Below are 12,640 nucleotides of genomic sequence, written 5' to 3'. Positions count from 1 at the left end.
ACAATTCCAGAATATCTCCTCTGGACAAATAATCATTATTTGCCCAAGTTTCATGAACAGCTTCCTGGATCCATTTTGGTAGACATGAAATTTCCGGAAAGCTGGGTGATGTAGTATAAACTGAGGCGAGAGCCCCAAATTCATACCAAGCTTTAACCTCCTTGGGATATGAATTAGGTTTCATCCATACCCTTGGATATTTTCCTGAAACATCAACCCTGTTTGTAGCTGGGTTAATGCCTATTCTTGTTTTCAACTTCTCCCAATTCTGCTGATAAACCTGGAATGGAGAAATTGTTGTTTCGTTAGTACCAACCTTAGATTTGCCCTTATCAATCCGAGGCCTAAGGTTGATCTCTCCCTCTTCAATCCCCGAGGTGAAGGGTTGACTTGAGGACTCAAGATAAGGATCAGGAGTCTCAACTTTTGTTTCAGTCGACTCATCTGGTGATGATCCCGACTTAACACTTGTGCAAGGGGTATTTGAATCCCCCGCTACAGGTATAGAGTCCTGTACTCGAAAACTCTCCATTTGAGAAACCAGTGGTCTCTCAATGCCCTGGAGGATAGGCCTTTGCGTTACAGACCATAACTGAGTATATGCCTGTAAACATCCTGTAATTCGATCAGAGACAACTCTCTTATCAGCTTGTTGTAGCCTTCCCGCAACTTCTGCGTTAACAGCTAACTTGTTGAACTCGGTTTGAAGCATTTCAAGGTGTTCCCTCAAATGCCTCTGCATCTTGATAATAGCATCAATGTCAATGCTGTCCATCTCTTGTTAAAAAATCTGCAAGAATATTTTCATGAGATTTTATTATCATAATATCAAAAATATAATTTTGACATAAAGCTTGCCATCGTAATAATCTAGCCTTCTCCGGTTTAGACTCAATTCTATTCCTCAAAAAAGCTTTAACTTGAGTGTTATCAACTTTCAAAGTGAATTTCTTTGCAAGTAAAAATAACGGCCATTTTTCAAAAGCCCTTTTTACTGCATAAAATTCCTTTTCGTTGATATGACATCTTATGGCTTCTGCGTCTGAGAATAACCCACTACAATATCTGTATGGTTGTTCTCCATCTGGTGTGAGCTTTGTTAATACTGCAGCCCACCAATGATCACTGGCATCGGTATATAATACCAGATCATCCTCGTCTTGAGGAATAGCCATCTTTGGAAGATTTTTGCAAACCTTCTTTAAATGGATAAGTCCTTTTGTGTGTTCGTCTGTCCATATAAATCTAGCATCTTTTTTCAATAATGGACTGAACACCTTCCTGTGTTTTGCTAGGTTTCTAATAAACATCCCAGCAAAATTAACAACCCCTAAAAAACTTTGAAGTTGCTTCTTGTCTTTGAGATTTTCTGGAAAATTCTGCACCTTTTCTACTATGTGTTCTTGCAGAATTATTCCTGATTCATCGATTTCAATTCCGAGGAATTCAATCTTTCTTGTAGCAATGAATGCTTTCTTTTCAGATAAAACCAGTCCTTCTTTCTTGCAAACATTAGAGAAAATCTCCAAATGTTTAACATGTTCATTCATATCTTTGGATGCTATTAAAACATCGTCGATGTAAACAAACATAAACTTGAAATAATCTTTGAAAAGATTATCCATCTTTCTTTGAAATATCTGGGGTGAGTTAGTCAATCCCATTGGTAATACTTCCCAAATATAATGTCCTTGAGGTGTGGAGAAAGCTGTGAATTTCTTGCTTTCTTCCTGCATCCGAATCTGATAGAATCCAGACTTGCAATCAAATTTAGAGAATATCTTGGCATTGCGAATGCAACTAATCAAATGTTCTCTACTAGGTATAAAATACCCATCAAACTCCAGAATCTTATTAATTTCTTGATAATTAATAACCAATCTGGGTTTTCCTCGTTTAATTTCACCATGATTTCTTACCAGAAAACCTGGACTGCTATATGGTGATATACCTGCTTTGATTAATCCAAGGTCCAAATGTTACTTGATTATAATCTGCATATCCCTCTGATCAAGGATGTTCATTGGGATGGGTTTACAACGGACAAATTCATACTCTTTGCCTTCCTTGATCTTAAGGCAAGCCCTGAGTTGATTTCTGTCCCACCATGCCAAAGGATCTTCGTTATAATTTTCTTTGATCCTCTTCTTGACATCTTCCAGTGATACCTTAGATTCAAACTCTACTTCATTTGTATGTAGAGTTATCTTAAGGCATTCTATATCTTCTGGTTGGAGTTCCTTATCTGCTCTTAACTGAAGCATTGTTTCTCCAAACCGTCTTGAATCCTTCATTTTTGGGTTCAGAAGTTTTCCTGAATCACCACGCTTGCTGCGAAACTGGATTGGCAATTTTCTGTAAAATGCCTCCCTAAGTCTCTGGACTATGATTTTGTGAGCACATGGTGTTGTGAACACTAATCTTCTAGTCTCATTTTCTTGTGTATAGGACTTGAACATTTGTAGGAAATTATTTCCTAACAATATGTCAGCTCCTGTATCATGAAAATAAATTGGTGGTGTCTTTACCTTGTACCAAGGTGTTTGTCCAGCACCGCCAATCATGATTTCAGTCATCTTAATCCCTTTACATAAGATTAAGATTCTTCTGGAAAAATCTCTTCCAGCAATCTTGGGTAATTCTTCTTCCAAATTATTTGGAAAAACTCCTCGTTTTGCTGTACATATTCCAGCACCTGAATCAATATATGCAGCAAAGTATTCTGCCTTATATTGTTCATACAACATTCCTACTGGAATGTATATGGAGAATGGACTTGTGGTCATTGGATTTTCCACATTTTATCTCCTGCCATAAACTCCATTCCATACTCTAGACGTTTCCAAGGTTTATGTTCCTCGAGAAACTCTAGCCCAAGAATCAGTCGTTCTGATTCTTTTCCTGGAATTCCTTGAATATGAACCTCCAATTCTCCGATATTAATCAGTCCTTGGTAAGTTCCTATCATCGGTTGTTCCAAATAGTATATTGAATTACAAGGAAATTGATTCCTTTGTTTTGTAATGTCAAATACTATTTCTACTTCCTTCCAACCTTCTGGGCATCTGAGCTTTCCTATTGTAGAAAAACTTTTCAACTCCTGTTGGGTTTCTATGACAGGCTTTTTATCCCATCTGTAACTTGTAATTCTATCTCCTTGAAAAGATAGTCTTCTTGGTTCCAGTCTAAGACTTTGATTCCTCTGTAGAATCGGTTTGTCTTGGATCTGGATATCTGTTTCCTGTATTAAAGGAAACTCAATTCTTTCTGGATAAATTGCCTGCGCAACTTTTCCAAATATCTCAGAGATTTCAATAAACACGTTTCTAATAAACAATTCAGAATGATGTGTATTAGATAGAGCATATGAAATCTGATAGGTAATAGAATATGGTCTATTGCCTTCTTTCATCAACCTTTTTTCCTTGAAGTTCTGATGTAATGTCAAGGCTCGGCTGAAATCTCGATCTGCCAGGTTGTAGGCTATCCTTGGATAGATTACTCCTACAATTTTTCCTGCACAGAGGTTTCCTGAGATTGTTCCCAGTACTGAATCTTGTAGATTCCCCATTCTTTTATCGCATATGGCGATATCAATTGGTGAATCTATCCCTTCTTTGAAAGTAGCCTTTATCATAATCTGGATTGCTCCTATATGAATCCAGGACATAGTCCTTGCTACTTCTATCTTGAGTTTTTGTAATTCCTCCTTTATTTCTTCGAAAGGAATTAACTGCATCTCCATTCTATTTCCTGTAAGTTCCATTGGGATTGCCATTTCCCTTCTAGAAACTTTATAGATTAGATGATGCTTTCTGCTTCTTAGGCCAAGACTTCCTAAGAACTTTTCTACCTGTCCTGCAGAGAAACCTTGGTATCTCTGTAGACTTGGATTTTCTCTCATGATTCTTTGAACCATGTTATGAGATATTGTTGTCTGGCTAAAAAACCCAGACAAATCTTCATGTGTTTCGTGTCGAAACACCTCGTCTTCAGTCAGATTCCGATTCTGTTCCATCAGATTCTTCCTGACTTAAGACTTCCTCTTCTTCATATATACTCTCATCTGAGGCAATGTCCTCAAATCGGTATACTTGAATGAGATCTTGGTAATAAACTGCATCTTCTATATCCGGAGTAGGATCGAAGCGTTTAATACCTCTTTTCTCATTTTCTGGACAGTTGGTTGAGATATGACCTCTTGCTCCACATGTCCAGCAATTACAATCTTTGAAACTTTCATTAGCTCGCGTATGAGCTCTTCTGAAAGTTTTCTTTGTAGGTGTTCTTCCTGTGCTTCGAGATGAACTTGATGCCTGGGATGATATCCTACTTCTCGATGGTCCGCTTCTTTGTCCAGATTTATAAGATCTGGCTTTCTGTCTAGACCATACGGTTCTTGGTTTCCAAGAACTTCTTCCACTTCGTGCATAAGGATGAGTCCTAAAACTTTTCCTTTTATGCTTCTGTGGTTTACTTCCAATAATTGTTGGAAGATCATTTTCCTTACAACACAAAGGAGTTCTTTTGTTGATACCCCTTAGTCGTTTGTAATTCTTTTGTAATGCTGCCATGTGACACCATTCTGTTAATTTCCCTTTAAGAAAAGAGGCTCTTCTTGCCAATGTATCTGGATTACCAGGTACGTATTCCCGTATGAGCATTTCTCTCCAAGGGCTTGGCATTTTTGCGAAGAAAAGCTGCATAGCTATATCTTCTTCGACTCCTGAATTCCATCTATATTTGGTGAATAACATAATGTATTCATCTACCAAACATATATCATGTAATTCAAGACTATACAGAGCTTGAGTATATTTTTTCTTCTTCTCTGTATCTTGACTATTGAAATAGTCTACCCCTATAAAGTGTGCTTTGAATAGGGTAGCCATCTTTCCAGCGATCTCACTAAGAGATTCCCCAACTAGGACTGACTCTTTCATGTCTGATGAAGTCATGTCCCAAGCAATTTTCACTGATCCCATAAGACTCATTTCCAAAAGTTTAATGAATCCTTCTTTGTTGAGATCAAGTGTTCCTGCTGCGATTCTCATAGCAGATATCCAATCGTCTATGAGATCTTCTCTGTTTTTGAAGTCCAATACATCAAGGTTAAGCATAACCCCGTAAGGATGTATAGGATCTAAAACAGTTTTCCCATAGGGTGTTTGGTGCAAAGGAATTTGAGTTCTCCTTGTCCTTGTTCCCGCTGGGTGTGATCCTCCACCAGTATGGAAATCAGTCTGAGATTCTCTCATATTTACATTATGAGATCCCATACTTTCCCTTGGTGGTTCCTGAGAAGATGACCAGGTTATTGCAGGTGGTGTTTCACCTACTGCTGTATTCATCTTTAGATCTACTACTTTGAGATTTGCGAAAGATTCCGCAAGCTCTTGTAGATCCTCCAAACCAATCCTTTCTAAAGTTGTCATTAGATCAATTTCTTTTCTGAGACAGACTTGATTAGATTGATCATCTTTTCTTCTTCAGTTAAAGGTTTTGACACCACTCTGGCCTTCCCTTGTTGATGTAACAAAGGTTCGGTACCAAAGGATGGTGGTAACCAGCCTCCTGAAGTTCTTCTACTAGAACTTGGTTGTTGTTCTAGTTTTTGTATTCTTGTTTGAATATCCTTTAAGATCTCAAGAATTTCTTCTTGTTTCTCTAGGACCTTTTCAATCCTTTGAGGTACATAATATAGCATATTGCCATAATTTTGTACCGTTTTCTGTATTTCTCTAAGATCCAGAGAGAGCTTAGAGGAGTCTGGTACTATCTCCAGAAATTTATTATTCTGAATCATAAATTTTTACCTGAGGGTGCTGTTGCTTCCCTTCGTAGATCTTCTGTCTATACAGATCCATTGTTCTCTGAAGAATTTCTTCTGAGTAGATTTTGAAGTATGTTTTTACGGTTCTTTAAACCTTGTAAACGCATACCTTTCGTTCTGAGTTCAGTGAAGCATGTACTTCGCTGTAATTCTTGTTCTAATTGAATTATTTCCAAGGAAATAAGTTCAATTTCGAACTGGATGGTAGTCTCTGGCATATTTAACAGATCATTGAAGATCTGGTCTTTTCGGCCTGTAAGAGTCTACCTTTTGTGTATGCAAGGTTTTGCAAACACTGCTGTCTTTCATCAGGAGATAAATTTCCTGATTCAATGAGTTGTTTCAGATGCTTTATAGAACATCTGAATAGCTCTATTCGGAAACTAATGTTTCTGGAATAGAGATTGAAATGATTTCGGGGATTCCTAAATCCTTTCATTTCTTGATATATGACATCTACCGTCATATGTCTGATGTTTCCATCAGATCTGTACCATAACTTGGTGGTCACCATTGGAACATACCTTTGTTCTCCTGCTTCTGATATCTAACAATAGTTAGATAAACTTGTGTATATTCCAAAATATTGGAATAGTTCTTGTAAATTATTCTTCTCGAACTAAAGTTCGGATTCATAATTTTTTCGAAATTCTCCTTCTCATACATTTAGTTACTAGTAATAATAAAATTTTCGTGTTTGAAATAAATTAACCATGCTCTGATACCAATTTTGAAGCGCGGAGGATCAATTAAAAGAAAATAGAGAATAAGGGTAGTTTTGTCAATTTTATAGGTTTAGGGAGTTAAAAGAGAGTTTTTGATGGCTAGGGAGTTAGGGACAAGTTAAGTTTGGATTTAGGGATTTATGAGCAATTTCCCCAAAATCTAACTCTAATTAACATAATATCTCGATATAATAATTTTCTAAATGTCATTATATAAGTCTTTTGTGAGACGGTCTCACGAATCTTTATCTGTGAGACGGGTCAACGCTACCGATATTCATAATAAAAAATGATACTCTTAAAATAAAAAGTAATACTTTTTCATGTATGACTCAAATAAGAGACATGTCTCACAAAATACGATCCGTGATACCGTCTCATATTTTGCCTAATTTTAATACAAAGCAGCATATTGTCTACGCAATAACTTCACAAATTATAACAAAATAGGTACGAATATATTTCTATACAAAATATTCGTAATCTAAATATTAACTTTAGATTATTCATAAAAATACTAATTTTATTACACATGTGCGTGCATGTAATAGATATATGGTATATTTTAATCAAAGTTTTTGTCACGTGTGATTTAATAAAGTAATTTTTTTGGTCGGGTGAAAGTTGCCTGCTCCTTTATAGGAAACTAGACAGCCTAATTTCAACGAGTAAAATTAAGGACAATTGATGCTTATAAAACACAAGATAATTTTGTCACAAATTTCATGGAGAAGTAGCTTATTAAAATTATAAATAAATTGACGTAAAAAATAATTTTTTTTAATGAATAATCTAAATAAAATATTTGTATAAAAAAACTGACTTATGAGACGGTCAAACATGAGTTTTTATAATAAAAAAATTCAACAAGACATTTGTATGACATGTAATTCATTAATGTATAAAGAATCAAATGGTTTTGATTATAAAGAATCAAATTGTAAAAAATATTGAATTGAATTGCTTCGATCATTTATTTTGAATAATTCAAAATATATTATATCTTAATTAACAGAATCGAAAATAGTGAATTATTTGGTCGACCAAATGTTGCTCCCATTATTTATACGGTAGTACGGCACCTAATTACTCGCGATGAGTGAGCAGTTACACGACTATGGGCTTCGTTATTTGGGCTCTCTTTTCCAGATCGGACCTTTATTTTATTAAGCTGCGTTTGGTTTGGATGATAAATTAATGATTAGTAAATAAATGATAAAAAAAAATGATTGTGGTAGGAATGTAATATATGATGTTATATTTAGTATGTTTTTTAAGTGTAGGATAATTTTGAATTTTTTGATGAAAGGACAAAATTGCTCTTTCTTTTTTTTTTTCTTCTTCCACTCCGGCGGCGACGGCGACGGCGGTGGTCCGGCGACGGCGGTGGCGGTCGGTACGCCCCCTTAGTCTATTACATGGGATAAAACTAGCTGGGGGATCGGATCGGAATTCGTCCCGAAATCCTCGTATCCACTTTTTGTCTCGATAAAAAATAAATTTTTTTTCTATTGATCTCGTAGCCGACAATACCAAGACCCGAATATTCAAGATCCAGAAAGTTCCAGATCCCGTCAGATAGAGAAAAGATAACTTGAAAGTTAGAAGAGTGGTAACAATGTGTTCATTTCACTTTTTAAGTTTAGGAGAAAGTGAGAAATGGAAAGAAACTCACATTTATTTTATTTTGTATAGTTTTATTTCCATTATAATATTTTTGTATGTAATTTTTTTGTTTTGAATGAAGTAATTAGCCATTTAATATAGAGAAGTTCTCATGTGAGATCGTCTCACAGATTTGTGAGACGGGTCAACCCTGGTCATATTCACAATAAAAAGTAATACTCTTAGCATAAAAAGTAATACTTTTTCATGGATTATCCAAATAAAGATCCGTCTCATAAAATACGACCCGTGAGACCGTCTCACACAAGTTTTTACTTTTAATATAATCCTTAAACTCATCATATATGAACAAATTATTTTTAAATACGTTAGTCAATATTTATACGGGCTTCGTTTCAATATATATATATATATATATATTTTATCTAAAATTACAATCTTCTGATCCAATGCCTTACTAATATTGTGATAATTTTTTAAAATAATCGGGCCGGGCCGGGCCGGGCCGGGTCAAGAATCCCGATGAGATGACGATAGTTTCTCGATCTCTATTTCGACAATAATCGGGAAGGAAAAAATCTCGAAAACTCTGGCAAAAAAAATGTGGGTCAGGATTTGAATGAAACAAGATTCATCAGGTTAGGTTGACCGAGTTTTTTTGTTGCAGACCCGGATAGAACATTAATGCATTGTCATCTGAATCAAACACATTATATTTTAACAAAATCAAATCCACTAAAACAAATTCTTACATAAAAAAAATTTATAAAAACTTTTTAAATTCTTATATTTACCACAAATAAATAAATTTATAGATCGGTTTTTTTTTTTGGTCAGACTCCAGAAAACTCGAAACGTCGAAGTTGAGCTTAGGCTGTGAAGACAGGCCAAAACTCGCCGTAAGGCGCCGCCTCTCCGCCGCTATTCGCAGCCTCCAATATTGAAGTAGTAGGTACGTTGTATAATCTTTAATTTACTGACAGGCTCCGCAATTTTCGTTTCATTTGGATTGACAGTGCGTCTTAGCTTATTTTGTGGAAATTGATAAGGTTTAATTTTTCTACTGCGTGTCGTGGTTTGTGTTCAACGCTTTCCGTGTCTAAATTTAGAGTTTACTGAGAATCTGAATAGTATAATGCATAAAAATTGCGCTTTTATAAAACTAAGCCGTAATTTTTGGAATTTTGCAGTTGCAGAAACATCATGTCTTGGTGCACTATTGAGTCGGATCCTGGTATGTTTTCCTTTGGTGTTCATATCATGTCCCTGTTTGTTGAAATGGAATGTCATGGCTTTTTTTTTTGAGGTGTCTGAATTTCACTATTTTTCCGCCTTCAAGATTCGATCTTTTACAGAAAACATCGATTTTTTTGCATTTTTTATTGGAAAATTGGAATGTTGACATGTCCTTGTTTGATTCAATGTACAACGTCGGGAAGAACTCTAACGCTGAACCCAATTATGTTTTTTCTGAGCTATCTTCTATAAAGTCACAATTTAGGTTGAAATACGAGTTTTGTCGGAGTGTTGAAAGGATGGTTGGAATGAAATTCGTACTCTTAAAGTTGTTTTTTTCATTACGCGATTCATTCATAGTTGTTTTATGTGGGTTTTCCCATAAATTTTTTTGCTTAGTGATAAGGATTGCTTCCTCTTCATATCCATATATCTACTGCTGTAAAGGATAATGCATGGATTCTAATGTTTGGTTGGGTTCATTTGATCTTAAGTATTAAAACCATGTAGCCAAAGATTCTTGATATTTTGGGCCAAGTTTAGTAGCCTTGGTGTATAGACAAGGACCCCACCTGATAACAATAGTGTCATCCAAAAGGTATACTTCCTTAGAAAGCTACAGAGGCAAGTAATTTTGACTTCTGAATCTCCAGTTTTAATAAAAGCAGTAAATTATTGCTCAGTAAACTTGAAAAAACAACTTTTATATTCCTTATTCAAAACTGAATTATGCTAAAGTTCTTTCTCCTGCATTTGTTTTGGCCTTTTCCCATATTGACTCAGTTGGAACGCTCTCTTGAGCTGCCATTTTGGGCTTAGAATATGAAACCCAAAATTCGCATTCTGTTTTATTGAGTTTGCTTTCTTGCCACAGGAGTTTTCACCGAACTCATTCAGCAGATGCAAGTTAAAGGTGTTCAGGTATTGTTCTTGATGCATATTCATCTTGCGAGGTGCTCTGAAATTGAGATCGTATTTCTTAGATATGCTATTCAGCATCACACACAATAGAATTGCCTTTTGTTTGGAGAATCTTTTCAGTGAATTTTAGATGATCTGAACTCGAATACTCTGGTGTAAGTAAACAGTTGGAAATGGGAAGATTGGAATGTATAAGTTTCTGTTTTCTTTCTTGTTTTTCTTTTTTTTTTCTTTTTTTTTTGGTGCTTGCGGTTGGTTTTTAAAAGATTGGAATATAGTCAGATTTTAAGAAAGAAAGAAAGATGATTGCTGCAGTAAGGTATCTTAGGGAACATATGAAATTGCCCGTGCCTTGCTGGAACGTTTCACACTGACTGCAGACATATTGGATGGGTTAAGCTGTCCGCCTTATGATCAGATTGGACTAGATGAATATAGGTGCTTCCAGACTATTAGCTAGATAAGTCATAAGCTCAAAGATACTGTTGAGTTGTTGGGTTCCTGGGAGATTCCCCTCTGGAGTTGGAAAAGAGTTAATATGTCACATCCTACTTTGTAGTGATCAGTTTTGTTTAATGGTTTTTATTAAATACCCAATCCAATTGTTTGTTCATGTATCCAAAAGAAAGATTTTATTTTTACCCCATAGGAAGTCTTTCTCCTCTGATGCTCAGAACCTAACCTTCAGCTGCGAAAGTCATAATATTGAAGATTCTGGTATTTATTATTTAATTTTGATTCTATGTTATAATTATCCTATGGAAAGTACTACTATTTTGGTGTTAACATAGGAGTAACACGTAATTCAAAAGTTGAAGTCTGGAAAGTATATTGGATTTATCTTGTGACAAGCATTTGTTTCTTTTCCCGTACTGGTGATAGAGAATTTTGTGGCTTGACGTGACCTGAAAAATTGTTGTTTGAATAACTAGTTTGGTTTAAGATTGAGCAAGAAATGGAACTCTGTTAGCTGGCTGACCCAGTTCTCGTGAATTATTTTATTTTCTTATTATGGTTTAGGTTCCTTACTTCTTTTGCTGTTCTCAAGCAGGTTGAGGAGTTGTATTCACTTGATCTCGATTCTCTAAATAGTCTACGGTAAATCAATTAATCCAAGTCACTGTTTTAAAATCCTTTCTTCATATTCTTTCTTCTTTCATTGTCAATTTTTTTTGGATCTTTATGTTTTTCAGGCCAATATATGGGCTCATATTCCTATTCAAATGGCGCCCTGGTGAAAAGGATGATCGTATGGTTATTAAGGATCCAAACCCAAACTTATTTTTTGCCAGCCAGGTTCATGTCCATACCATTATTTTGGCAGATACGTTTAGCAGAATTCTTAGATAATGCGATATCACTTTTCTTTAATGATTATAGGTGATCAATAACGCTTGTGCCACACAAGCTCTTCTGTCTATTCTGATTAACAGCCCTGACATTGATATCGGCCCAGAGCTGACCGCCCTGAAAGAATTCACAAAAAACTTTCCACCTGAGCTTAAAGGTTTGGCTATCAATAATAGCGAAGCTATTCGTGTGGCACACAATAGTTTTGCGAGGCCTGAGCCCTTTGTACCTGACGAGCAGAAGTCTGCTGGTAAAGACGATGATGTCTATCACTTCATAAGTTACATACCTGTTGAAGGCATACTGTACGAGCTCGATGGACTGAAGGAGGGACCTATAAGCCTGGGACAGTGCCCCAATGGACAAGATGGTGTGGAATGGCTACAAATGGTGCAACCAGTGATTCAAGAACGTATAGAGAGATATTCAAAGAACGAGATAAGGTTTAATCTACTCGCGATAATAAGGAACAGGAAAGAGATGTACACGGCTGAGCTCAAGGAACTCCAAAGGAAGAGGGAACGAATCCTCCAGCAGCTTGCTACCTCGCAGTCGGAAAGAATGATGGATGGCAGCAAAATGGAATCGCTAAATACGACACTTTCAGAAACCAATGTTGGGATCGAAGCTGCTACAGAGAAGATATTGATGGAGGAGGAAAAATTCAAGAAATGGAGAACTGAAAATATACGCCGTAAGCACAACTATATACCTTTCTTGTTCAACTTCTTGAAGATACTTGCTGAGAAGAAGCAGCTGAGACCCCTCATAGAGAAGGCCAAACAGAAAGCAACCAAATCCTAGAAGAGTGAGCTGCATTCGTTGATCTTTTTGCTTGATGACAGCCGTAAATGATTTTTAGTAATCGCGTATCTACTGGATATGTAACATATGGAATGCAATATTTTTTATTAGTATTTGACAACGCTTCTCTCTCTCTTTCGTTCTT

At 36.0% G+C, this 12,640-nt stretch overlaps 1 protein-coding gene and 1 long non-coding RNA gene across 3 annotated transcripts; both read left to right on the top strand.

Annotated features, from left to right (window-relative positions):
* Nucleotides 1-8,979: 8,979 nt before the first annotated feature.
* LOC140809415 (ubiquitin carboxyl-terminal hydrolase 2-like) lies at nucleotides 8,980-12,550 on the top strand. Of its 2 annotated transcripts, none has more exons than XM_073167032.1 (6): nucleotides 8,980-9,136; nucleotides 9,375-9,418; nucleotides 10,295-10,341; nucleotides 11,393-11,439; nucleotides 11,535-11,637; nucleotides 11,722-12,550. In XM_073167032.1, the coding sequence occupies exons 2-6, from the start codon at nucleotides 9,388-9,390 to the stop codon at nucleotides 12,493-12,495; spliced, it is 1,002 nt and encodes a 333-aa protein (XP_073023133.1). In that variant the 5' UTR covers nucleotides 8,980-9,136; nucleotides 9,375-9,387; the 3' UTR covers nucleotides 12,496-12,550. The 2 variants fall into 2 exon arrangements, with proteins under 2 accessions (XP_073023133.1, XP_073023134.1); XM_073167033.1 differs by having other exon boundaries at nucleotides 8,995-9,132.
* LOC140809416 (uncharacterized) lies at nucleotides 10,348-11,289 on the top strand. Its single transcript, XR_012113111.1, has 2 exons — nucleotides 10,348-11,152; nucleotides 11,226-11,289. It is a non-coding gene; the product is annotated as an uncharacterized lncRNA (long non-coding RNA).
* Nucleotides 12,551-12,640: the final 90 nt, after the last annotated feature.

This window comes from Primulina eburnea, chromosome 13, assembly GCF_022965805.1.
Source record: "Primulina eburnea isolate SZY01 chromosome 13, ASM2296580v1, whole genome shotgun sequence".
NCBI classification, from domain to species: Eukaryota; Viridiplantae; Streptophyta; class Magnoliopsida; order Lamiales; family Gesneriaceae; genus Primulina; species Primulina eburnea.
The sequence above is the reverse complement of the archived record's forward strand: the minus strand, read 5'-3'. Positions and strand labels throughout refer to the sequence as shown.

Bases quoted from the DNA above. Each gene is read 5' to 3' on its own strand.
- LOC140809415 (XM_073167032.1), top strand. From the start codon at position 9,388: ATGTCTTGGTGCACTATTGAGTCGGATCCTG. The intron at 9,419-10,294 runs GTATGTTTTCCT...TTCTTGCCACAG, and splicing joins CACTATTGAGTCGGATCCTG to GAGTTTTCACCGAACTCATT. The intron at 11,638-11,721 runs GTTCATGTCCAT...TAATGATTATAG, and splicing joins ACTTATTTTTTGCCAGCCAG to GTGATCAATAACGCTTGTGC.